The sequence below is a fragment of the Camarhynchus parvulus genome, chromosome 4 (genome assembly GCF_901933205.1).
Source record: "Camarhynchus parvulus chromosome 4, STF_HiC, whole genome shotgun sequence".
Lineage (NCBI taxonomy): Eukaryota > Metazoa > Chordata > Aves > Passeriformes > Thraupidae > Camarhynchus > Camarhynchus parvulus.
This window is the reverse complement of record NC_044574.1, coordinates 27,727,457-27,755,166: the sequence shown is the minus strand read 5'-3', so window position 1 is coordinate 27,755,166 and position 27,710 is coordinate 27,727,457. Positions and strand designations below refer to the sequence as shown.

Here is a 27,710-nt window from a genome sequence, read left to right as displayed (position 1 = left end):
CTTCAGAAATGGCAAAAAGGAGAACTCAGAGAACTACTGGCCAGTCAATCTCATCTCAATCCCTGGAAAGGTGATGGAACATCTCCTTCTGGAGGCCATCTCTATTCATGTGGATAACAAGAAGGGGATCAAGAGCATGGATTCACTAAGGGCAAATCATCCTTGGCCAACCTGGTTGCCTTTTATGATGAAACAGCTGCCTGGAGGAATGAGGGGAGAGCAGTGGATGTTGTTTAACCTCAACTTAAGCAAGGCTTTCAACACCATCTCTAACAACATCCTTGTAGGCAAACTCAGGAAGTGTGGTCTGGATGAGTGGACAGTGAGATGGGTTGAGAACTGCCTGACTCCAGAGAGTCACAATCAGTGACACAGGTTCTGGTTGGAGGCCTGACACTTGTGGCGTCCCCCGTTATTCAATATTGGGAATTGTTTAACTTATTCATCAATGACTTGGATGAAGGGGCAGATGCCTCCTCAGCAAGTTTGGTGATGACACCAAGCTGGGAGGAGCAGCCAATACCCCAGAGTGCTGTGCAGCCCTTCAGAAGGGCCTTGCCAGGCTGGAGAGATGGGCAGAGAGGAAATTCAGTGAAGGCAAATGCAGGGTCCTGCACCTGGGGAGGAGTGACCCCATGCACCAGCACAGGCTGGGATTGACCTGCTGGAAAGCAGCTGCACAGGGAAGGACCTGGGGGTTCTGGTGGACAACAAACTGTCCACGAGCCAGCAGTGTGCCCATGGGGATGAGAAGGCCAATGGTGTCCTGGGGGGCATTAGGAAGGACATTGCCAGCCGGCTCAGGGAGGTGATCCTGCCCCTCTACTCAGCCCTGGTGAGGCCACATCAGGAGTGCTGTGCCCAGCTCTGGGCTCCTCAGGGCAAGAGAGACATGGAGCTGCTGGAGCAGGTCCAGTGGAGGGCAACAAAGATGAGTAAGGGATTGGAGCATCTCTCTTGTGAGGAAAGGCTGAGGGAACTGGGCCTGTTCATCCTGGAGGAGAGACAGCTGAGAGGGGAACCCATCAACATCTGTAAGTATCTGCCGGAAGAGAGGATAGATCCAGGCTCTTCTTGATGTTGCCAAGCAGTAGCACAAGAGGCAGTGGGCAGAAACTGATGGACAGGAAGTTCCTCCAGAAGAGGAAGAACTTCTTTACTGTGCAGATGAACAAGCACAGGAACAGATTTCCAGGGCGTCTGTGGAGTCTCCCTCACTGGAAGAACTCCAGAGCTGTCTCACACAACCCTGTGCCCTAGGATGACCGTGCTTGAGCAGGGAGGTTGGATGGGATGACCCACTGTGGTCCCTCCCAGCCTAACCCATTCTGTGATTCTGTCATAAAGGCATTGGGTGCAGAAATAATTTGCATATCTTCCTACAGACCCTCTTGGTCAACTGTTGACTTTCTTGATACCTGAAAGTTTCAGAATGGCATAATGAGAACACAGCAGGAAATTTTGACTGAAGTTTTCTCTTTCTTTATGTAAAAAGTAGAAGTGTTCATTTGAATGTAAAAGCTAGTAAGTCTTCATTGGGTGTCTTTTTCTGGTCTAGGATGGAATTTTGGAAAGATTGATTTGTGTGAATTTCATAATCTCTTTTTAGCTTCCTTTCCCAACTTTTAAGACATATCTGCATGCTAAAAGTCTGGCAGTTGAAGTGCTCATGTAATATGTAGGTTCATGTATTTCAGGAAGAGTAATTGAGGTGGATAGCTGAGTGTTGTTGCAGTAATAATAACGATGATAAAGTCTCATTTTCTAAACTTAAGCGTGCATTTATATCAACACCAAACAGAAATTTTGCATGGAATGGAATAAGAGTTTCCTTGGTGTTATCTTGCTTTGAATGTGTAATAATTATGTCTGTTGAAATAGATAATCAGTTTTCTCCAGGACAGTTTTCAAAAAGTAGTTGACTTTCTGTATCTAGTCATTCTTCCCTTTTATTATTGAGGTAGAGGAAAACCAATGTTTGACTCTTTGATCTGTCTCATTTCTTGGTGAATTGACGTGTTTATTTTCCAGTATAGGAATTAAATGTTAAATAAATTTTTCTTATTTGATTTGTTAGGATTCTTCATAGTGTTTTTCTTTGATGAAAATATGACAAACCATTTTAGAAAAATTGACGTTAAACTAACATTTGTGTCTGATACAAAACATCTAAAATTTATATTGCTCAGTTTCATAAATATGCACATGTTTAATTGGATTAATTATATCAAAGTGTTTTAACTCCAGGATAGATATCTTGGTAGTGTTTTTTTAAATTTTTTTCTTTAAATTTCTGTTAATATTGAGAAATCATCAAGTGAAGATTTTTTTATTGTCTGATAACTTTATTCTATAGAAAAAAATTTGTATGTAGTAAATAATTTTATGGGATAATTATAATATTCAGTGGGAATTTTAATTCAGAATATGTGTGTGTGGAATTTTTTCACCTTTTGAACTTCTGGAAAAAACTTGTCAGTTGTTTACCTTGTCAGTTCCATCTAAGAGTCTGGAAGAAGGAAGCTTGGTTTTATTTGTTCATTGTGAAATGTACCAAGTTTACATGGGTCCTGTTAGAGAATAGCAGACTGCAGATAAGTATAGCACTTTTTTCTTCAGCACAGTGAGCTTTAATTTAGGGTCTGTTCTTCAGCTGGCTAGCTGACTACAACTTGTATCTTCTCAGCATTCCATTAAAGGAAGTGGAGATTTCCACAGGGATGTGGAAGTTTTCAGTTTTGAATTGTAACACTAACAGGTTAGTAATTACCTTCTCTTGACCTAAACTCCTGTTGTGAAGTACTGGTTTTGTGTTTACACCATTTAAAGAGACAGTAGGTGTACTTTTAAGCCAGACTTGATTATGAAATATATATTGTATTTTAGATGTGCAGACACAACACATACTCAAGTCTAACTCAGGGTACCGTGTTATAGAGCCAGGAAGTGGGAGATGTAGCTAAGATGTTCCTGCTCTTTATGGAGGGGTACTGTTAGATGTACCAATTTTGAAAGATAGATGGAGCCACACTTTTAAAATGTCTTCTTTATTATTTTATTCTTATTAAAACTATGTGATATGTGTGTTCTTTTAAACACATAGTTTCACAAACCTGCTTCAGTATGTGGCTAGGGCTAAAGGGATGTGCATCTCCAGTGGGAGCCAAGGAAGGGTGGGGCCTTAAAAAATGGGAGCAAGTGGGATCATAACATGTAGCCACTGTCTTTTTTTTGTACAGACTAGTTGCACATGATTTGCAAACATTATTTCTGCCACTCACTCTTGCAGCTTTGTTATTGAAGGAAGGGAATCTCTTGTAAGGAACTGTATACAAATGACTGAGAAAATATTTTAAATGAGACTGCAGAAAAATACCAGCTGGTTCTGATGGCTAGGTTATTAAATGCTGGCTTTAAAATTTATCTTATAAACTTGGGTTGGTACTATTTCTTATTGTCCTTTTTGTTTTTCTGATTTGGGGAGCTTGTTTATTAACAACCCCGAATATTTGTATTGGATCACTTTCTTTTAGTGTCTTTGTTAGTAGTTTGATGGAGGCACATAAACAGCACCTCAGCTGTTTATAAGTGTAGTTAGTTGGAATCTTGGAAGGTGAAAATAATACAGCCTGGAAAGGATGAAGGGGGAAAAAGCCTGGTAAGTGCTTCAGCACCCCACAGCCAAGGACGAATTATTAGATACCTGGCAACCTGCTGAGTGCTTTCCTGGTCACCCCCAGGGAGCTGGAGGGAAGCCAGGCTCAGGCCAAGAGCCCAGATTGCTAGAGAATTCCTGATGAGGTAGCAGGTCTGAGGATGTTTGGAGAAGTCAGTTTGGTGAGTCAGAGACCAGATTAGTGGGGTACATGGGCAGTGTGGGCCAAGTTTGAATGTATTATAAAAGAGTTTAGGTTGGAAGGCACCATGAAGATCATCTGGTTTCCATGTTTCCCTTTTTCCAGTCACCTGGAACTTAGCTTGATTGCCATGACTTTTCAAATATTATGGAGAATGGCTGTGCAAATACATCAACCAATTCCCTCAGGACTCCAGGATGCATCTTATCAGGTGTCATGGACTTAACTTGTAATCAGGTTCTTCAGGTGATCATAAATCTGATCTTTCCTTGCAGTGCAAGGGACTTTGTTCCTCTAGTTTCTGTCTTGCAGTCCATCCATTTAAGAAGCATAGGAAGAGAGGTTGCAAGCCAAGACTGAAGCAAAGAAATTGTTGAGTACCTTGGCCTTCTCCTTATCTGTTGTTACCAGTTTACCAGACTTGTTTAGTAGGGTGTGTACACCGTCTTTGACCTTCTTTTTCTGGTTAATATAGCTATGGATGTTGTTTGTTTATGCTTTACATCACTTGTCAAGTTCAGCTCCAGCTTTGCCATGGCCTTCCTCATCCCATTCCTTTGCTTGGCTGCTTCCCTCTCTTGTATCCCAGGACAGACATCCTGGGAAGAGTAGAGGGATGCATTTATGTCTTGCCTTTAGTTTGCCCAGCAGTCTCTTCACATCCTTGCTAGACTCTTGTCTTCTTTGCCTGATTTCTTGTGCCTGGAGATCATTAGTTCCTGTGCTCTATGGAGGACATCCTTACAGATCTGCCAGCTCTGTTGCTCTCCCTTGTCCCTGAGGGCAGTTTCCCTGGGGTTCATACTGGCTTGCTTCAGAGGCCTAATTTTACTGCTCACCTGATTCATATCCCTCTGGACTGCAAATCCCACCAGTGTGTAATCCCTGTAGCTCAGGTAAAGGTCTGAGGCTTATTGGAGCTTTCTTGCATGCATCTTCACTGCAGTCTGGGCCAGGATTAGGGAGCTGCACTGTATCAGGGAGGGACCTATGGGGCCATCTCTGTGTTGAGTAGGGGGAAAGAAATACAGACTGCACAGGAGGGTAGAAGAGTGGCTGCAGAGCAGCTGGTCAAGCAGAGATCAGCCCAAATTATCTGGAGCAAAGGAGTGTTTTTCTGTGAGCTAGAGAGATGGAAGTTGCAAATGTGGTCAGTCCCAATTCCTAGAGAAATCTCTCTCCTGATGGTGGGACAGTCTAATACATGAAGCATGCAGGAGAGAATTGCTTTTTCCTGTAAACCTCAGAATTAATTTTTCTATGAAGATATTATTTGCAGAAACTTTTGAGCAAATTTGTTTGAGCAGCTTGTTTAGGTCCATTACCTTGTTAGGGAATAGACCAGGGCACATCTGTGTGACAAACCATTTCTAAGAACTTAACCTCTCTTTACCTCTCTTGTCATGTTTTCTGCTGTTCAAGGTGATCCGTAGCCTCTTCTAGCTGCTGTAGACTGTGTATGATGGTACACAAATAGTATGCACTCTTTCAAATGTCATTATAAATCAACTAAATTGGTGATATCACTAACTACTACTATAATAGGCCTTCTAACAGGCATTTAATCTCTCCTGTAGACTGCTTGGACTTACCCTCTTACCAGAAGTCCTTCAGTAGCAGACATGAGACTGCCATTCAGGTAATGGCAACCCACACCACCAGCCTTCTGTTCTACTGCGCTTTCTCCACTATATATCCTTGAGTAATCCCTGAGAAGGTGATGGACCTAAGGAAGCTGCTCATCCACAGCAGACTACTCATGACCAATCACAAATTTTCCTATTAAAAGCCATCTGGGATCCATCCATGCTAGAAGCAGCCCTCTCATTGTTTGTCCTCTGAAGCACTGAAAGATGAACGCCTGCTGCTATAGCATGTTTTATCTCAGAAAATGACATTTCTAGGATGTTTTCTTCTCTTCTGTGCAAGCACAGACCAAAAACTGATTTATTGGTGTGGTAGAGGAAAGCTTGCAATATGTGACTGTTCCCAGCTGCTGGAATAACTAGCTGTTCAGCTGCAAAGTTTGAGCAGAGTTCCTTGAAGTTCCTTTTAGCCCTATCTTTTGATTTTTTTTCCAATTGCCCTTTTTCTTTTTTTTTTTTTTTTGAGGTAAAAAAGGAGACATTTGAGTTTTAAAAACATAGTATTTTCACAGACAGCCTATGATTAGCAAGAAAAGATTAATCAGTCATTGCCCTAATTTGCTTTCTGTTGTTGTATATACTGTTGCAAGCAAAGTAGCAACTGCCTTGAAAGCTGCTTGCTTGTTCTATTAGACCAAAAAATATGTGATTAGAGAGTAAGTGCTTATGGTTTACCTGTCTAAAGATCTCTTGCTCTACAAAATGCTATGGTTCCTGGAGAGAAACTAAAGCAGAACAAATTCTTCTTTTTCTTCTCATCTCTACCCCACCTCCAAAAAAGAGGAAGGTAAAGAGAAAAAATGTCTGGGCTGGAGGTGATCCAATGAAGCAAAAAGCAAAATGGAAAATATGAGTGATAGTGATGTGCTATTCTGGGCAGGAGATAATGGCTGGATCTCTGCTTGTCCTAATTATGGTATGAGTCCTAGTAGAGTAAAACCCCAGAAATTCATTATCCAAGTGATCAGAAGCTCATGGAAAGAAGTATCAGGAAGGTGTATAATTATCTTCAGAATCTCTGTAATGAACAGGGCTTCTGATGCTGTGCTTACATGGGGAATCAGGTTCTGCTCAGCTGTTTGCTCAGTGTGATGTTTCTGCTCTTGGTCTTTCTTACCCTGCTGAGTGACCAGTGTTAAGAGCTCTGCAGGGCACTGGGTGCTGTGGCTTTGATTCTTTAAACAAGATCTTCTCTACAGCTAATCCTCAATGATTTTAATAACTAGTTTGCTCCCCTAGCAAAATTGGATTATAGCAGAGAAATCAGGTTGTATTAAATAAGTTAATCAATTTCTGTTTGAAGAAACTGTAGGGCTGGAAAACTGTATTGCTTTGTATGTTTTTCCTGTGATAATCCTGGTGTAAAATTATTTGCCTTAATAATACAAGCCACCTCACATTATTTCTAGGGGTGGTAATCTGCAAAATCATCTAAGTATTACTTGTATGCCATGATATAAATTTTACATAAATCAAGGCATTTGTATAAAAATATTTTTTACAGTACAAGAGCAATACTTATTCTTCCTCAAAAATATTTTTCAGTGTTACCATTATGGTGAAGTGCTGGAGACATAGGGATTTCAGTTACTGGCTCTGTACAAAATTAAATACAAGCAATGCATTCACCATTGTCCCACTCATTTTTCTGTCCAATCCTGACAGAACGTTTGTCATTAGCAAGACTCTACTGTAATTTCATAGTTTGTTCAATCTTTGAATTTGTTTTCAATATTTAATATTACCAATGCACATTCCAATATTTTTAATCAAATTAGACTGAAGGTACTGAATTTTTTTCAGTCTAAAAAAATGGAATTTTTTATCAGATGGTGTTAACTTTATTACCTTATGTTGTATTATGACTTTTTACCCTGTAACTTATTGAGAACCTGTTTTATTTGGCCAAACAATGACTTGGAACCCAATAACTTATTGCTTTTTCATGAGTGATAAGTCAGCATAGTGCAGAATTTGCAGTATTGCTAGTTTTTGTAATTTTTCTACAGATTGAGCGATTTTGTGTAGTAATGGTTTGCACATCCATGGCAGCAGCTAAGATTTTTGATTGAGGACCTCAGCTTCCTTTAAGATAGTAACTTTCTAGCCACCTTGGTTACAGAAAAATTGGTAAACATGCCTGAATGTGTTTAAGACACATAGTGTCAAGCGACAGACACACATAATTTATTTTTTTAAAAACTAATGAGTTGTGGAGACAGAATGATGACCTTTGAACACTTGTGGCTGCCAGTGCTGACATTTAGGCGTTTTAACCTTTCTGCTGGCTTTCACATGCATGCCATTTCTACTGAGTTAGAGATCTATGTGGTTTTGGCAACAAAAGCTTTTCCACTGTGATTGGCTTCTCTTTTGGTCTGACTTAAGCTTGCTCGTGTACTTTTATGATATGTGCATATTCCTCTCCTGCTCTTCTTAAAATCCCTTTTTGAAGTATGTGTAAGAGCTCCCATTTTTGACATTATAAAAGATGGTTCTGTGATTAAGACCTGTAGTGTTTATCTTAAGTGTGCAATTGTGATTTAAAAGAAATGCATCTCTACATACTGCAGAGAGGAGGTCTAAAATTTTCATCATTAGAGCTCTCTTAGGCACTGGGTTAGAGTTGGCAGAGTTGTTCCATTCCAAGCAGTTTAAAAACACTGGTTTCATGTTGCAGACTTCCATGGGACTCATTGTCACTATTAATGTTTGCACTTGTCAAATGGAACAAAACAGAGAATAGGAGAGGAGGCTGTAAACACCTAAAAAAGTAGGTCAATGGGCCAGCAGGTTATTTGGCCAGGCGAGAACAAGTAGCTTCATTGAATCACACTGTAATTGTTTTTCTCCTGTTGGCAGATTGTTCTGCTATGCTTTAACTTTCTATGTTAATGTTTGCATCTGTATTTTAACCACTTGAGAACCTCTGTTAGGTGCAGGAGAAGGCACTCTAACTTTTCAAATCAAATAAGTGATAATTCTGTTGTTTTCCATAAAAGTCATCAATGAATTTACAAGTAGCATAACCTTAGTTTATAGGTTCCAGCTTCCTTTTTAGAATTTAATATACTTTAAAATAACATTTTTTCAAAAATGGAAGAAGTACACATTGTAGTGAATTTGTTCTATTTTCAGAACAGTAAGCAAGGCAGATAGAAACAGGGAGAGGGAAAAAACCTGATTTCATGTAGCTTAAAAATGTGGAAAGTGGCATGGTTCAAAGGAAGTAACTATAAATGAAATGTAATGGTATAAAGAGACTGGAAGTAGGCAATCACTTATGTCAATGCTGAGTTCTTGTTTGGAAAAAGTTCAGTTTTGAAGCAAGTTTGGGATACATTCTAGGAATTGATTTTGAAGTGGGTTTTTAAACAAAGAGTTAATGGCTGTGTTTGAGGGAGAACCAATAATGCGAATGCAGTTGTCAACAGCAGCAGCTTTCTACACTTGCTGGAGTCCTGAGAATAACAGTTTTGGAGACTTGGAGAGGAGATGTGACACAGAAGGCCAGAAGAGACCCTAATAAGAACTTCAGTGAAAAGATGTTTAAATAATGGTGTATAAATACACTTCGAAGGTAGTGTAAGTGGATGTGAAGATGTAGATGGTATGAGTGATACCAAATTCGAAAGTGAAAAGGACATCAAGGCTAAAGATAGGCATAAAGTGATAGCTTAAAGCCAAGATAAAACTGTGTCAGAATGTCTTGCTTATCAATAAGAACTTTAAAGCAATGTCAATTCAGATAGTAAAATACTTGAGCTGTTTTTGAGAGCAGAATATTGCATTTAGAGATTATGCTCCCTAAAACAATTGCTTGTCTTTATTAAAAAATGAAGAAGTAGATAATTTTTAAACTCACTGATTTTCAAGTTCTCCATTGTTATTTTTTGACGGTTTGGAATTTATTTTCTGCTGAAGAGGATACCTCTAACTCCACATTGTTCTTCACGGGAGCCAGATTTCATCCCTAAACCTCATACTTCAACAAGTCCCAAAGTGTAAAAGGTAAAACTGTGTTCTTATAATTGATAAGGTTCCCATGGCTTTCAGTTATCAACACTCATGGGCTGAGTAGCAGTGTTAAGTAGTGTCTTTTGCTCTCCAGAACATGACTGAATTTGAATCTTAGAAAATAGACATAGTCATTTATCTACCTAGTGTTTGCTTTCAACTTGACTGGTTTTGGTGGCATTATCTGTGCAGTCTTATCCTTCACATGTATAAGCACTGAGAGTGTTTAGTGTCTTGCAAATCGGGATGCAAAGAGAGAAGGGTCAGACCTTGAAAGATGAGAAATCAGTGTGCTACAGGTGCGTTTCCTGTCCTTTTCAGTACTTTAAACTGTCTGTCTTGGATACCAGATCTAGGTTGTCGGTTCTGCCATAGAATCTGTAGTTTGTAATGAATGATTTTGTTGAACTCTGGGAATTGAGTGCTCTGTTAAAGTGAAAAATACTGACTTTTAAATTCTGATTTTGCATAGTGAATATGTCAGTTATGTCACAAGTAAAAGTTTTCTGTATTTCGCTGTACAGGTGTTTTTCTTTTGCAGATTAGGGAAAGTGTATAATTTGTCTTACAAAATTTCGTGTTGCTCTTGATCCCTATAATTTTAGGTGCCATTTCTGTATAAAAATTAACACAGAGCTAGCAGTGTAATTAGTGCATAGTTGTATTAGTGTTTACCATGTAAGCTAAATGAAAACAAGTTTATAGCTTTTGTCTTGATTGTAAACTTAGTTCCATGCCAGTCACAATAGTTAGCTTTTACTGCTGAGCAACCTGTCTCTTGTTGCGCACTTTTGTCAAAAATTCAAACAGACGCTTCTTCGCAATTCACTTTTCTCATGCCATTTATGGCCGGTTTTCAAATGCTGCAACTCTGTTACTTGGCAAAGTAATTTGGGGAATTTATTTTGTCAGTATGGCCGGTGCAGTTGTTATTTGGAAGGATTGGAGGGAAGAAGTGGTTTGCTGCCAGTGTGTCTTTATAGCACTAGATTTTGGAGGTGAAGGCAAGGCAGAGGTGGTCCATAGTAACTGGAGAAGTGGGCCATTTGGGCAGAAAGACCAGCATGCCTTGTGATACGTTTTGAAAAAGATTCTGCTGCAGCACAGCTCTCCCATTTACTTTCCTGCTTCACTCAAGTTATGAAACTTTGTGGTGAAAAATGCTATTCTTGTGAAGGAAACCCGCACAGTGTGTGGCTGTTGTAGATGCAGAGATAGTTTGGTTAATCACAAGCTTTCTTCCTCAGTTCGCTCCTCAGGCTTTTGCTGCCGTATTTCTTATGGTATTGACACTGCAAGTTCCACTGGTTTTAGTACTCTCAGAAACAAATCTTTTTCAGAAAGTATTGAGTCACTAAATGAACTATTAAGTTTGTAGCCTACTAAAAATTCCTGAAGATCGGCAAGTTCAGCTCTTATAAAACATGCTGCAAACAGTTGTTCCCTAATCAGTGCCAATGTTACAATCCTGCTGCTCCATTTGAGCAGCCTCTGAAAACTGACTTTTCATATGAAAGAAACAGATTTAATTCTATTGTTTTATGTTTGAATTGAAATTTAGCCTTTTCATAACCTGTGTTGTATTCATTCTCTCACTATTAATATTTCGTTCACATTCTTAACTCAAAGTCAAATGCACATCTGGAAAACCAAAAACTTCCTGTCATGAGTAAGTGACTGCTTTGAGATATGGTCAGATAAAATTTTGCACAGTACATAGATCACATTCTAATCAGTATCTTGTTGTTATCTTTTTACATGTCTATGATAACAATGTGCTCAAGAAAAAGTACAGTAAGAATTAAATTATAGTTGTAAAGTACTATATCCCAAATGCTTTCTGTTTGCAGTATTTCTAAATACAATGTACTGCTAAGTGTATTTAACGTCTGTTCAGCCCTCAAACTTATGAGGGTTCTTTAGGAAAAAGTTAAAATAAAAACTAAAAGCTATATCCGAATTCAGAGTCATAAAGAGGTTTGTATTGATTTAGTACAGACTTATTTACTGTAGCCTTAATAATGTTCTCTTGAACTCTGTCATGTAAAATGAGATATTGAGGCCCAGGTTATGCTGGTAATGGAGACTGCTTTCGAGAAGGTAGGAGGGCAGAGCAGAAGGCTGAAAGAGAGGGGAGGATTAGGAGCAAATGAAAATGTCAGTATGCTCTAACAAAGAACACATTTTTTCCCTCAGTCACATTTTGATATTTTTTCTTCTCTTACAGGCAAGCGTACAAATGTCTACCACAAGACTAAAGTGTGCTATGTTATGTTTTTTACCATAAGCACCCATAAAATGAGCTCCATTGCAGACAGGTATGTTAATACATATGGAGAGTTTTGGGAAAATTACTGTTCAGTTCTTTCTTTAATAGTCTTTTTTGTACAGATAGTACATTTAGATGTTAACTTATGCAAAAATTAGAGAGTGAGGTTTTGGTTATTTTTGACAAAGTTAATTTGGTAGTTGCTAGATGTGTCATTTTTTAGTCACTGGAAATAGTGATTTCAATTGCCTGAGGTTTATATTAAAATGCATTACTTGTTTTCAGCCTTGGAACAACATCTGTGCAAGTTGAGCTGATTTTTAACGTTTACTTGAACTTCTAATTTTTTTAGTACTTCAGTTTTTGATTAAGAAAAGCAAATACATTTAAATGATTAGTGTTGCTGTAGATGATAGTAAAGTGACCTGCTAACCTATTTCAAGGGAAAAGTAATAGCTGAGGTATGTTTTCTTGATTCCTTGAGCTGCATTCTCTTAGCAGCTTAGGTGAAAATCTGTACTTAATATCCTGTATATTACCATGTTTGAGACTTTGGGAAATAAAACTTGCATCTAATTTATGTCAAGTTAAACACAATTTAAAAAAAGAAGAAAAGCAAAAGGTAAAACTTCTATAATGCTTGTTTAACTTGCCAGTTCTTCTAGTGAAATTCTGTGGCATCTCACTGAATTTTAAATATATTAATTGCTTCTAAAAGATTGATGTTTATATAGTAGCATACAAAATAGTAACTTCCTAGCATCACTGCTTATCATAATGTACAGTAAAATTGCCTGATGGTTTATAAATCAGAGAGATGTGGTAAGCATTGTAGAAAAGTTACTTGGCTTAAGGGAAGGAAACATTAGGTTAAGAAATTCCAGGGTAGACACACAGAGGTCAGTGTGGACAGCAGTAAATAGACTGAAAGCAGGGAGAAGTTAGAGAAATAACATGTGAAAGTCCATTATACAGCAGTTTTGAGAAACAGAAGAACAGTTTTGACTTCACTTTCAAAGCAAAAGGAAGTGAAACAAAGGAATTGCATGAAGGATACCGAGGCATCTTTAAAGGAAAACACATTCTTATTTTGGTATTTTAACACCTCTTTAGCAGTAGATGGACAGTTATCAAGCTAAGAAAGTTATGTGATTATTATTGAGGAAGAAAATACAATGAATAGTTACTGTTTAACATTGATACTAATTGTGTATTTATGAAATTAAGTATGTAAATGAAGTATAGCACATTCCTTAGGACTCTTCCACTAATAGTATTTCAGAATTTAAGAAACATGCATTTTCAGTAATTGGAATAGAACTTGCCAGTAAGTAAAAATAAATCACATATATCCTCTCCCATGTTTTTAAAACGGTAAGGTAATGCAAGTAATCAAAAAGATACATAACCAAATTTAAGCATTGTTCAGTTAAGTGTTTGTATAGGTCTGTAAGTTCTTTTGAGAAAGAGTTGTGTCAGAAACAGAAGGTTTTTTTGCTTTTTCTTTAGTAAATGCAAGCAGAACATAGAAGACTTAGCTTCAGGGCACTGATGATGGTCCTTGTGAGACATCACAGTAAAACAGTTGCTTTCTTGATGTAATGGAGATGGTGAATAGTCAGCTCGTTCCCCTTCCTCCTTCTTTGTGATTCCTCTACTTTAAAGGAGAGGAATTTCCACTCCAACATTTCCTTTTGTTTCTTTCAGAAATGACGGAAGCATTTTTGATGGGCTGGTGGAAGAAGATGACAAAGATAAAGCTAAAAGGTAAATTTCAAAGTTACTTAAAGCTAAGAAAGGTCCTGTGCTTTAGGCTTTAACTTATCAGTGTGATTTCTAAACAATAAAATGGTTATTCTTAAAAATAAGCGTATTACTCATCAGCATTTCTTCTACTGTGGTTTTTCAGGTGTATTGTATATTTATAATTATGTTTTGTAAAAGGATATTTTATTCCAAACGCTTTGCTGCACTGTTCCTTGAGGAGGAAGCCATTCTTCAAAAATGTTGTCTGAGATATGGAATAGGTGTTTTGTGACAGTTATCACAGCAGAAATTCTTAAGGAGCTGTTTGTTTCAGGAACCTGGAAGTAGTATGCAGCCTATAAGAAAGTCTCACAGTTTTTGTAAAACATTTTCATATTTGCTTTTCAGAGTGTCTAGAAACAAGTCCGAAAAGAAACGTCGAGATCAGTTTAATGTGCTTATCAAAGAGTTGGGTTCCATGCTTCCAGGTAATGCTCGGAAGATGGATAAATCCACTGTGCTGCAGAAGAGCATTGACTTTTTACGGAAGCACAAAGGTAACAATACACATTATTTATAAATTCTTAATTTTTTAAGTGATACATTATTCCAAAAAGTATTAAAAATTTTGCAGCTTCTTTAAGGAATTTGTCAAAAAGTTTTGAAGCGCTTCTGCAGAAAGATATTCCTAAGAATATCTAGGTAGCAGAGATATAACTGTGTAAAAGCCAGTACTATTTGTTTTGTCCCATAGTTGTCAATGAAATCTGTTTCACAAAGTGAAGATTTATTTTTGAAATAACCTCAAAGTTTTTTGTTCTGGACAGATGTTGGTGCAAGTTGTTGAAAGTTTTGCTTCACAGGAAAACTGCTGATCCCTTTGACTGGAAGTACTTGCTGGAAGTACTTATTTGGTTATTTAGATAAGCCTGACTTGAACAGCTGATTTGTTGCTCTGGGTTCTACATGAAGCAAGATAAATCACTAAAAAGCTAGTCCAAGAGAAGTTAGTGCTCCTTCTTGTCATCTCAAGTGCCTACACACCTCGCTGCTTAAACAAAGGTGATAAGGCAGTAGGGCATTGTGGTTTCCAGCAATGTTTCTGAGTTGGTTGCTTGACAAGAGAAAGTGAAATACTGGGGTAGAGAGACCAGAAGTGTAGGCATTTCTGCATTTATTTTTCCTTTTAGCTGGGAAAAAATGCCAGAAAAATCTACAAATATGTTAGCTAAACTTTTGAAGTTTTAAGATGTCTGCATGGATGTATAAGCCACTGAGTGCATGTGTGTGTGTTGTTCTTGAAAGGTTGTGTGAAATGTCAGAACGATCAATATCCTTGAACATCCTTGCTATGCTTTGTTCCTCTGGCTGTTTGCATCAGCCGATGGTGGGATATACCCAGATATGTTGTGCTGAAGTTTATTACAGGTTGTTATTTCTGTCATGAAAAAAATTCTTCCACCAAGTGTATTCTTGTTTGTGGCTGTTAGATATTATATATATAAAAATATCTCTGTTCCTGCTCCTACACTTGTTCTTAATATGGCACCTTGTGGTTCACACTGCCAAAAATAAGATGAAAACTGAAGAAAATGGACTCTTTTGCTAATTAAATAATTTCCTTGGATAATTTCTTGCAATACATACTAACTAGAAAGCAGTAGGGTCAAAAGAAGTAGCTATAAGGTTATAAAATAAGTAAAGCTATTAAGTGGATGAATAGTTATGTAATTATCAACAATATATGTGTCAATTTAAGGTATGAGAAATGCTTTTCCATGTCCTAGTATGTCTCTTCCATTAGTGTTATGTTTCCAGTAACACCAAATGTGTACTGAATATTGCTATTAAAATTGTAAACATAACTCAAATGAAAAAGGAGGGAGGTATATGAGAATTCATAGATTTGGGGGTTTCCTTTCCAATTAAATATTGATTATGCTATTTTAATTTTCTGAGATACATGTGTCTCATGACAAAAATAAAAGCAGTATGAAGGCCCCTCTTGTGTAAAATTTAGTTATTTAGGTTATAAGGCTTTGTGAAAATCAGTTCTGTTTCAAAATTATTTTATTTTGCTGATTCCTGATACAGGACGTAGAATACAGAACAAATGTGTGTCAGCCAGCCAGCAGCACCAGTAATTTTTTTTTTCTTCAAAGTGCTTTCTGAGATTTGATTTTTTAATAAAGGGGCAAAAAGCAGCTCTCGAGATGGTTGCCTTTTAAGGCATGGCACTTCTGTCCTTCACTTGTGTGACAGAATGCAGCTCTGTGTGACTGCACATATCATATTATGTTCCCTAAAGCTCTGACTGCCAGTCCTTACTAGCATTGCTGTGCAGTATTTTACATTAAAATGTTTTTGGACAAAGTGTTGGCAAAGTTCAGAAGAATACTTTATTTTCTGAAGTGCTTGGATTTGTTACAATAAAGCTGAATGACCTAGCAATAAATGGATTGTTCAGCACTGAGTAGCTGCTTTATGATTGAAATCCTACTGTATTCAACCACCAGGATTTAAGTGCATCGCTTCTGGCTCTTTCTGGACTATCTCCACATTATCCAAGCTAGGAACTCTGGCACCAGCTCCAGATGAACTAGCTGAATTGATTGTGTGGATTTCTCACTGGGAAAATGTAGGAGACTAAACACACTGAAATTGTATCACTGGGAGCTTCTCTTTGACTAATACTGCCTGTCATCTTTCTTTGAATTTGTAAACAAGAAATTTTTTAAAATTAATAAATACTGAGGAATTTAACTGCGGTAGAATAATTGCAAGTAGTAGACTGATACTCCTACAACCCCCAGAGAAATGGTACTCATCTTGGCTTGGCTAGCAATTTCTTTAGAGAATTCTCAGTACTGGTGTAGACATACTTCATATACAGAACTTGGAGACTGAAGTTTAATGTGCAAGTTTGGTTATGCTCTTTTTGTTACCTAGCTCAGGAACGTGGCCCTACTGTCATTTATCTATGAGTGCAACCTTCTGACAGAATTTCTAGGTATTTCTCTGAAGGTACCAAGTGAAACAGATTCTTTCTGTTGCTTTCTGTTTGCCTCTGTCATACTTGCTCTAATGATGGAAAATGTAAAAGAACACCTGTACTTGTGGTATTTCAGAATGATTTGTTAAAGGAGTGAACTTCAGCTTTTATTTAGCATAAATCCATTCTAGTGCAAAAGACAGTCTTTTTAATTCTGAAGTAGGATGGTTATAAGGGCCAGAATGAGCCAGTGAATCAGACTTCCCCAGTTTAAAGTGAAGATTATCTGTGTTCTGTGGAATGAATGCACAAAGTTCCTGGAATTTTGCCTCCACTTTGGTGGCAGAGCTTTTCATTTTTGTGTCCTTTGACTTGCCCTTCAGTGTTCAGTATCTTTGTGCTAACTGAAAAGCTACATTTGGAGTTATGCTTAGGTTTTATTTATTCTCCAGCCCACTCTTTCTGCTTTGTGCTACCTTTTCAAAACAGATTGGAAGAGCCTGATTAATTTCTCTGTTTTGTGAGATCTGATAATTGGAAAGTCTTATTTGTTGTTTTTTTCACCTCTTCTTACAGCTTTCCACTTTTGGCCAGTTTCTTGCATGACGTTGCTGTTGTTTGCTGTTCTTTTAGTTAAGTCTAAAGCTCTTTTATAAAGTTTTTCCCCTTCGGTGTGGTAAACAAAATTACAAACTGCTCCAGCCCTTTGCATGTTTTAACTCAGTTCCAGGTTTTCTGGCTCTTTAAACCACCTTAACTAAAACTCTAGCTTATGATCTTTGTGCAGATTTGTCCTTTAAAAATCAAAAACCTTAAAGATTGGTTTGGTTCTTTTGATTTGTCTGAATACTTAATTGCTTGTCCAAGATTGTTCTTAAAACCAGCACTTCTGTGATGCCCTTGTTATTCATCAAAACTGAAGCACTGTGAGGTCTCGTTTCTTGTTGTTTCCGTTATTGGTTGATAAGGAAGCATCACTTTCAGAACTCAGGGTCAGACTTTGCTTAGCAGCTGTTGATTCTCTCACCTATATATGGAAGTTAATCTATATATTTCTCAACTCCTTCAGGAATCTCTGCTTAATTTCTACATCTATGTCCAAATTCATCTGTGTGTTTGTAACAGGCAGGAATTCTAGAATGGAGTCTGTCATTCAGCACTTAACAATCTTGGTTGAAAAACTACTCTTTTTTAAGTCTAACCAGAAAAGAGCAGGAAGAAGAGAAACGACAATGACAATTTTTTTTGCAAGGGTTAGAATGACAAGGATTTGCCAAAATGCTTGAGCATTAGCCATTTAAATTACATAAACAGATCAGGAATTTTGGCTTTCTAAACCTTTGTAAACAACACTCTTAATAAAACATTTTATTATAGTCTCAGAGGAAAGCGTAGTATTTTTTCATTATCAGCGTCCATTACTTCAGTGTTACCTTGAAGCCTGGCAGGGCTGCAGCACAAACTGGTTGAAGGAAAGAGAAAACAAATTTAATTATGACAGAGGAGAAGACATTTATTTTCTTTTTAAGGAGCAATATCTATATGTAATGAATGAGCAGCAGAGGAGACTGGAGAACTTTCTGCTGTTTCTTAACTGTGTATATGTAGTTTTGGGGAAAAAATGGCTTTTGGAAGTATTAATCTTTACACTGTGTATGTGTTTGATTGTAGAAATTACTGCACAATCAGACGCCAGTGAAATTCGACAGGACTGGAAACCAACATTCCTTAGTAATGAAGAGTTCACACAGTTAATGTTAGAGGTATATTATTTCTAGTTTTCTGGGAGTAGAATAATTCCTCACCAGGAGTAATTCCATTATGAAATTTTTCAGTTTGATGACATATCTTTTATTGTCATATTTGGGTTGTAACTATATGTTTTCATGAAGATAAACCATCAAAATTCCTATGTATTCAGAGTTTCAGAATTTTGTTTCAGAAAAGCAGATTTTCTTTGAACTACTTTTTCAATTAAATAAACAAAGTAACAGAGCAAGTCTGTAAATTGAAGGTATTTACTGTCCAAGTGGATATTTTAAATTATCAACATAAGGAAGGTACCAGAGAAAGAATTATTAGGCATAAGTTAAAAATCCTGATTATGAAAAAGACATAACATATCTATGTACTTACTGTTGAGCAGTAAGTGTTTTAATTTCTTTACTTGCTATACTTTCCAAAACTTGTGTGAGAACATTACTTTGCTGAAGATTATGTGATTAGTTGCAAAACTACAGAAAAAATCTTTAAGTATAAGCTATTTTTTCATTAAAAATTAGCAAAACTCATTTATATCTTGTTAGTGAAACAATATTTAATAATAGTTAAATGAAAAATATTACAAATTAACAAAAGCTTTTAAATTTTAATTCCATAGTTACACCTTTGCTTTGATGCACAGATACAAAAAGCGTTCTGGGTTTTGGTATTCAAAAAATTTTTTGAAAAATCCTCTAAGAGGTTTTTTCGAAGATGTGGGCTAAAACTTTCCTGTTTAGAAATATAGTTGTCTTGCTTTTGTTAGTAGTTTTCAACTGAAAAGTATTGTATTCAGAGGAAAGAAATTTGAGTTCAGTAGAAGATAAGGCAGTCAGAACTGTGTCTCACAAGTTTTCAATAAAATCTCACTGCAAGCTTCTTTCTTTGAGATTGGGAATATTGAGATTTTTAGATACTGAAATTCATTGATTTTGCTGGCTGTTTTACTTGTTCTTCTCACAGTTTCCCCACATCTTCTTGCTTTTGTCTCTAGCTCATTTTATGAGCTTTCTGATGTCTAAAATGGTGATGGAATTAAAAATAACAGGCAGGCAGAGTGGGAGTTGGGGAAAACAGTGGCTGTCTATATATGTACTTGCTTCTGAAACCACAGATTATTTAAAAACAGAACAGTATGGAAATTGTAATGCTTTTAGTGTAAAAATAAGATTAAGGATTTTTACATTCCCATTTCTGTAATAAACTAAAGTAAAATTGGTCTGTATTATTTTCTGTATTGAATATAGCTTAAAATTTTTAGTATGCTCTGTTTCTTTTTTATTTAACTGCCCATTATGTTTAATTTCAGGCTCTTGATGGTTTTTTTTTAGCAATTATGACAGATGGAAATATAATATATGTGTCTGAAAGTATAACTCCCTTACTTGAACATTTGCCAGTAAGTAACAAATTTCAGTAACATCAGTTTGTCTGTGGTTGATTGGTGTTCTGATATGAGTACTAATTAATTGTTGGCCTTTTTGGCTTTGTAGGACAGATGTATGCTTTGTTTTAATGTTTCTGGTTTTTCTTCAGCACAACTGCTTCCTACTGGTCTGTCTTCTATATTAAACATTTCCTTTGGAAATGCAGAATGCAGTCAGCACTGTGTTAGAAAGGATTATGAAGTGCCTAGCATCAGTTTCAGTGTAACTGAAGTAGAACTGTTGATTGCACGAGACCCTTTAGAGTTCACAGCCTCTACATGAGTCAGAAGAGTATTATGAAAGATCTGAAGAATTGAAATTTTTTTAAACTGCTTTTTTACTTCTTTCTTGACAAAGCACTCTGATAAGTACATTGCTGCTGGCTCTACTTTTTAAGTTCAGTATATACTTTAGGGTTTATCATATTCACTTATCTTTAATCTGGGTGACATTGCTCACTGGTACATGTAACATTCTAGTTTTTAAAGTTACCTTTGAATAATGTTACTGTGAAGTGAGGCAAATTAATTACTGTGAGCAATTGATGAGTTAAATTGAGTGCTTTTCTAGAAGAGGACAAATGCTCTTTAAAGGCAAGTTGTCTGACTGTGGTAAGAGGCAAAATAAATTCTCTTAAGGTATGCATGATAACAGTCTGAGGATTTTTAAAAACATGCAGGTAATTATGATTTTTATTTTTTCTTTTAGTAGAATTTGCCAGGTTCTCAGAGGCACATTTGTTTCTGGCTTTTAGGTGTGATTTATGAATTCTAAACATATTTATTATGATTCCTCTGTTTTGAATATTTAACCAAATGCATTTATGCATATAATAGTTGCTCAGTTTTGCTGCATCCATCTCTGCTGTTCTCTGTTTTGTGTCTATAGCTGTGGAACTGTTTATAAAATATGGTAACTGGCAACTCATCCTCACCCAGCAGCTCACTCATCACCCCTCAGTGGGGTGGGGGAGGCAATTGGAAGGGTAAAAGTGAGAAAACTCATGGGCTGAAGTAAAGACAGTTTAATAGGTAAAGCAAAAGCCATGCATGCAAGCAAATCAAAGCAAGGAATTTATTTACCACTCCCCATGGGGCAGGCATATCAGAGTGAGGTTTTTTTTCTTGGAAAGTACTAATATGTATTCCAGCAGGTGGCTTTGTTGAGTCAGTAATGAACTGTGGCATTGTTTTGTATTAAAATAGTAGGCTTTGTGACATTGTACATCTTGAATTAATGCTTACTAAATCTTTTTCTTTCAGTCTGATCTTGTGGATCAGAGTGTATTTAATTTTATCCCAGAGGGGGAACATTCAGAAATTTATAAAATATTGTCTTCTCATCTGCTGGAAAGTGATTCCTTGACACCAGAATACTTAAAATGTAAGTAATTATTTTTGGCTTACCCCTGTAGGCAACTCAGCCCCACACAGCCACTTGCTCACTCCTCTCAGTTGGATGGGCAAAGAATCAGAAGAGTAAAAGTGAGCAAAATTGTGGGTTGTGATAAAGGCAGATTAACAGGTGAAGTCAAAAGCTGTCTGCACAAAAAAAGAAAAATAAGGAATTAGTTTGCTCCATCTGGTCAGTAGGCAGTTGTTCAGCGCTCTCTAGGAAAGCAGGGCTATGTCATGTGCGATGATTACTTGGGAAGGCAAATGCCATAAACCCAGATGTCTCCCCCTTCCTCCTTTCCCCAGCTTTTATTGTTGAGCACAGTGCCATACAGTGTGGAATATCCCTTTGTTCAGCTGTCCCTGCTGCGTCCCCTCCCAGCTGCTGGTGCACCTCCAGCCTCCCCACCATGGATCAGAGTCAGATAAAGAGAAGGCCTTTGCACTGTGCAAGTGCTGCTGAGCAGTAGCAGACACATCCCTGTCTTAGCAGCACTGTTCTAGTCAAAATCCAAACCAGGGCGCCATGTGAGCTGCAGTGGAGAAAATTAACCCTATCCCAGATAAAACCAGTACACTGGTTGTGTCAAAACTGTCAACTTGGAATTGTACAGGATCAGTTTTTCCAGTGTTATTTAAGCAGACACATATACTTCAGCCCTGAAGAAAAGAAGTGTTGCTTTGTGTCGCCCCTGCTCTAGAGTAGCGTTTTCAAAGCTAAGTTGCCTTTCACTCTATAAATTTCCTGTTTGACAGAAATGTTCATATTGTTTATAGAGCTTCTATTTAGACAGTTTTGGTAGTTGGCAAGTATAAATACATGGCAGCCTAATGGAGTTTGGGAGCATATGCTTTAGTGAACTTAAGTTCAGGGCATTTTCTTTAATACAGCTCTAGTTCTCAGAGGTTTTCATGTCACTAATATTCAAGCCCTCTGTGCACAAAATCTAAAGGAGTTCTTTAGGTTAGTTACTGTCATGCTGGTTAAAAGCAGCCAATGTTGATGCCTTATGATTTTACCCTTTATATTTTTCAAATCCTGTATGGCACTAGTGCATAACTCTAAATTCCATATAAAGTGTTAGTTAACTGTTGGTCAGACAAAACAATCCCTCTAGGCCTGAAATTCAAGAACACCCTATAGCCTCGGGCCCCGAAAATTGTACAGAAAAATGAACTGGGGGTATATGACTTCATTACCTGAAGCTGTAATTGGAGGATTAGCCCCTGATATGTAAAGGGACTAAATGTCTATCTGTCTGAAAACCTTATGACCATGGTCCGTCTTGGGTGTATCCTCTGGAAGGCTTCTGACTGCCCAAGGTGTACCTGTTTGAAGGCCTTTAATAAATACCCACTTTATTTTATTCTTGTCTAGCCTGTTCTAGGTAGCCACTCCAAGGCATCACTGTAGCTAGCTGTAATCACTACACTTACAGTACCTCAGTTGTATTCAGCTTAATTATTCCTGCATTCCATTTCATGTTGCATGTGTGCTTCATCAAGCATGTAGCCTACTACTTTGTTTATTTTTTTTTTCTAGCAAAAAATCAGCTAGAATTCTGTTGCCATATGCTGCGAGGAACAATAGATCCAAAAGAGCAACCTACATATGAATATGTAAAATTTATAGGAAATTTCAAGTGTTTGAATCATGGTAAGTAATTTCAGCAGTGTTGGAATGGAATACGTAGGCAGCTCCGCAGCTAAACTGGCTTGGGAGCATGGTGCCAAATGTAGGTGAACTAAAATGAGGCTTTCAAAAGATGATCTTGAAGCAGTTTTGTTGCTTCTATATTGGTGCAATAGAAAAGAAGAAAAACTGCCTATCATGTATTACAAGTGTGTGTATTTGAATGCAAAATTGTGCTTAATGCTTTAAATTAAAGAAAACTAGTATTCTGTAAAGCATTGTTCAAAAGAATGTAAGAGAAATTTAAGCAAATGCTTTAACATAAAGAATCTGAGTTTAGTTCAGCATAAGCCATATTTAAGCAGGTGACTAACTTGAAGATTAGTGGTACTGCGTACCTGCAGTTCTCATTACACAGGCAACTGAGAAGGAAAATGTAGGCTTCCCCCCCATTTCAGTTCTGTGCTTCACTTGACAGGATTTACCACTCAGGTGAGTGGGTGGGCCCTACAGTTTTCCACATTGACTTCCTGCTCCCTTCCACTGAAATTATTTCTATTAGCTCTGTACTGCATTTCTTTCTCTGTACTGCATCTCTAATCTGTTTGACCAGCTTGTGCTATTTACTTGAGAAGCCTGTTTATTTGTCCAAGTGGGTTCTGCAGTGTGGTCAGTAGTAGATTCTTAGAAAGCTCACCCAAAAATATTATGAAAACCAGTATGTTATAAATAATTCTGTGGGGTTTTTTATCTGACACCAGTGTTTCACAGAATGAGAAGAGGTTGGGTCTTAATGCAAATGCAGTTATGTAATGTTACAGGAGAGACGAGAAACAATCCTGAAAAGGCCAAATATCATGCTAGTCCTGGATTGAGGAGTTGGGAAAGTTCAGACCTATTGGTTGCAATTCAGTATTTGGAAATACTCTGGAAAAAATAATTAAACTATATGTGAGTTTCAGGAAGCTAGCAGGGAATTGAATGGCAATCACTGTGGATTTTTCAGGTAGAAATAGCATCAAATCAATTCAGCTTCCTCTACCAAAGAGTAACACACTGTGTGGATAAGAGGATAAAGCACAAACAATGCTGGATTTTTAAAATATGTTTTTGTTATCATATTCTCTTCTCACAAACATGTTAGGGAAGCACTTGTTAATTTAAATTGCTGGAGGGTAGCTGCAGGAACTGATTGAAAAGGTTAACCGGTGTTAACCATCAAAGTGCAATTTTAATTGACAACTTCTGGGTTTGATCAGTATTTTCATTAATGTTATGAACAATGGAACATAGTTTGCAGTTATGAAATAATCCAGCAAAATCACCAGAAGAGTTCATCCCCAAATTTAGAAAAGAAATTAATTTGAGCTAACAACCCAGAAAAATTGACTAAGAAATAATGTAAGTTACTACATTTAGGAATATCAAACTATATGAACAGGGATAGTTGCAACCAGTTACATAGCAGTCCTTTAGGAAAAGGAGTTACTGTAGAATGTAAACTGAACAAGACCAAATCACCTTGACCGGCCACGAAGCTGAGAAAGTGCAGAAGCCTTTCTAAAATATAGTCTAAATGACTTGAAATAATCCCACTGTACACTTAGCACAAGGCAGCATAATCTCTGAAGAACAAAGGACAAAGGCTAAGAAAAAAATAAAAGAAACTGCCTGTTTTCTTTCTGATGGAAAGAGCAAGGAGCTGTAAGATGAAATTGCATGAAGAAAGTTCAGTAGGAGCTCTAATCTAGAGCTGCATTAAAACCAATTGGGCTTTGAAAAGCCTCACAGTGATTTGAGATCACCATCTCTAGACCTTAGTAAATATAAACTAAATTGGTAACTGCTGGAAATGAAAGATAAGGTTACTCTGTTTTGAGGTCTAGTCCATCATTTGCCTCCTTTTGATTCCATCTCTGTGATTCAATAAGTGGAATTTGTTCCCAGCTCAGTATCCTGATTCTTTCACTTTTATTATTGTGCCTTTGATTCTTCTGTTACTTGGTATGTCATCAGCATGTGTTGCTTAAATGTGATGGAAAGTCTAGAAAAGAAATACTTACCTCAGAGTTCAAAAGAAAATAATAGCCAAAATAAAAAGATATTTTTGAAGAAATTGTAATCCAGTGGTTTTTACCAATTAGCAAGGATTAGAACTGTTACCAGTTCCTTAAAAATTCTCTGTCAGCAATAATATCATATTAGTGGTAGTTCTAGTTCTTTGGGAAAGTTACTTGATGGTCGTGTTCCCATTACTACTGTGTAACTACTCCTACTACTGTGGTACTATTCCTGTGCATATAAGTCTAGATATGGAGCATTCTTCTTAATACCTGTTAAGTTACAAGCAAACCACAGATAAATACTGGGCCACCTATCTTCTGATATTACTGCCATCTTCCTCCATACTTACATTGTCATGTGTGTTACTTCCTCTGTCTGCCTGTAGTTCCCAACTCAGCGCACAATGGTTTTGAAGGAACTATTCAGAGATCACACCGGCCTTCATATGAAGAGAAAGTTTGCTTTGTAGCCACAGTTAGATTAGCTACACCTCAATTTATCAAGGTATGTACAAATGAAATCTCTTTAATATCATTCTTAAATGGACTCAGAATGGGAAAACTTCAGAGAGAATGCACACAACATTTGAAATGCTAATGAAAACCATAAGGAATCCTGTTACATGAAACTGAAAATGTCTGTTTCTTACTTCAGAGAGGCTAAGTTTTATGCAAAGTATCAAAGAAAGTTGTGGTGAATGCTAATTTTAAATAGTAACATAAAAGAGAAATATGCAAGAAATAAATTTCTAGGAAGTCCACAGAGATAAAATTTAGCAAGATGAACTTAAACAATATGAAAGATTACTTTGAGATTTCACTTTCACTGGAGAAATGATTGATTTTAGTTGAAACTTAGATGTGAATTTTTTGTTGCTGGTGGTCTTTCTGCAGTTTGACACAAGTAAATCTCAGAGGGCTCAATGAAAGCTTACATTTCTTGTCAGTAATGAAGAGTTGGGTTTGGGGTGATAGAAATCTTTTGTTTCAGTGCAGTTACTCAAAAACTCAGTGGTTTAAACCTACCATTTTGCTTAGCTGATAACGTACAAAGTGAAGATGCCTTTCCAAGTTTAGAATTGGATGCGTATGATACTTGTAATTCAGTACGTATGATCCTGTTTCTCTCCAAAACCAATCAAGATAAATACTCAGGATACAGTACAGTATAGTCTGTGATTGTGATTCCAATTAAATGTTTCATAGAAATGCATGAATCAAGGTTCAGGATAGTCTGCTATGTGACATTTGTTTTTGCCATTCAGCTGTAAAGTAGTGCCATGAAATGTATGTAGCCCGATGTTAAACTACTGTAGTAGTCTGTAGTACAAGAACTCTTTAACATTTAAACATTCTGCCTCTTAGTTTAAAGCACTGATGTCTTGAGCTGAAGACTCTTGGTGGTAGCTTCTGAAAACATGGTTTATATACTTTGTACTTCAAAAGCACAGTAGGTAGCCTGTGGAGAAATCATATAAATCTCTTCAGTTTTGTCAGGCTGAATAGGAATTTTGTCTCTCCAGACTCTATGCCAGAGAAAGTTTATTCTTTCTGAAGCTATGGAAATGTGTCATGTGACGCTTTTCCCATGCAGGTCTAAAAAATTTTCTTCCTTTTATGCCTACAGTTGGTAGATACGTTATATGTGGGATTTTTGCTTCATGAAATAATTGTGGGAAAAAAGACCAACCTGACATCTGCAATTGCTTTTGTCTTTTAAAGTATGACAGTTCATAGTAAAACTTTTATGTTTCCTACTTCTGGAAGCTGAGGAACATCCATTTATGATCTTCAAGTGTCTCAGTCTCTGGCAGGCTAAAACCTTACAGATTATTCTGTGGCCTGAGTTTCATTCCTGTACTTGAACCTCTGAGCCCTTAGTGCCCAAGGAAGCCTCCATGTTATAAAATTTTAAAGATCCTCCTGAGACTTTCAACTAATGATGTTTATTTGGGAAATCTTTTGAAGAAGATTTACATTAAAGAAGAAGACTTAAATTAAAGACTTGATACCTTCTGTTATTATTGAGGCTAGCATTGCCTAGACTTCAGAAATTAGTGTATGTCAGGAATTTTATGGTCCCAGTAACTTCACTAACAAATGTGTGATGTAGCCAGTAAGGAGATGTTTCTTTCAATACTTGCCTTATTTAAGGTAGAACATTTCTGCTCATCTGTCACTTACTCTCTTTCTTTCAGTTGGCATATAGTTCCAGATTTTTTTTTTCTCAAATATCTCAGGATATGCAATGCTTTTTGCACCTTTAAAGTTCACGGTTTTATTTTATGCATATGACTCTACCCCTTCTGCAACAAAACATCTCACAAATTTTGCTCCCTAGTGAATGCATTTGGTTATACACATTCTTTAAAACATTTGTCTTGCATTTTCGCTAGTTGATGATTGCATCCTATCAAGAAGGCAGGATTAATCCAGCCGAAAGGATTTTACCAGAATACTTTTTGTTACAAATGAAAGTCCTTTCTTTTCTAGATGCCTTGTTGACAACTTCAACAAGACGCCTTGTTGAACAAGCTGGCTTCTGCCCAGGGGTATTTTACAGTGGAATATCTGCAAATTATTAATATAAATGCATTGAGTAATTAGATACTAACCTGCTGCCATTTCCTCTCTAACCATTGTGGTTTTACTGCCTGCACTTCAGTGATTTTTACTTTTGTTTTGACTTGTGCCAAAATATTTAGATCAAAAGAAGCAACAAATCAAAAGTATATCTCTAGGATATACTCTTGCTCTGTCATTTCTCTTACTTTGAGTGGTGCTTTATTAAATGCTGTAATTTTAGAAAAGTAGATGAGCTTTGGGTTCTAGGGGTAGCTTCAGGTTTGAAGTCTTGCTGACTGGAGTTTACATCAACAGTCAAAAATTTGTGGCCAGAGTTGTT

General features: G+C 37.0%; 1 protein-coding gene across 6 annotated transcripts in view; it reads left to right on the top strand.

Moving 5' to 3' along the window:
• Positions 1–27,710, top strand: part of CLOCK (clock circadian regulator) — a 60,763-nt gene that overhangs the window by 20,519 nt on the left and 12,534 nt on the right. For 3 of the 6 annotated variants that reach the window (XM_030946928.1, XM_030946932.1, XM_030946929.1), the window contains exons 4-11: positions 11,748–11,838; positions 13,497–13,556; positions 13,944–14,092; positions 18,199–18,290; positions 19,598–19,687; positions 20,978–21,098; positions 22,653–22,766; positions 25,192–25,310. In XM_030946928.1, coding sequence (XP_030802788.1) covers positions 11,792–11,838; positions 13,497–13,556; positions 13,944–14,092; positions 18,199–18,290; positions 19,598–19,687; positions 20,978–21,098; positions 22,653–22,766; positions 25,192–25,310 — 792 coding nt within the window. In that variant the 5' untranslated portion in view covers positions 11,748–11,791. Of the gene's footprint in view, positions 1–8,681; positions 9,515–11,747; positions 11,839–13,496; positions 13,557–13,943; positions 14,093–18,198; positions 18,291–19,597; positions 19,688–20,977; positions 21,099–22,652; positions 22,767–25,191; positions 25,311–27,710 lie in introns of those variants that run through there. The other 3 variants (XM_030946930.1, XM_030946931.1, XM_030946933.1) reach the window with 3 other exon arrangements.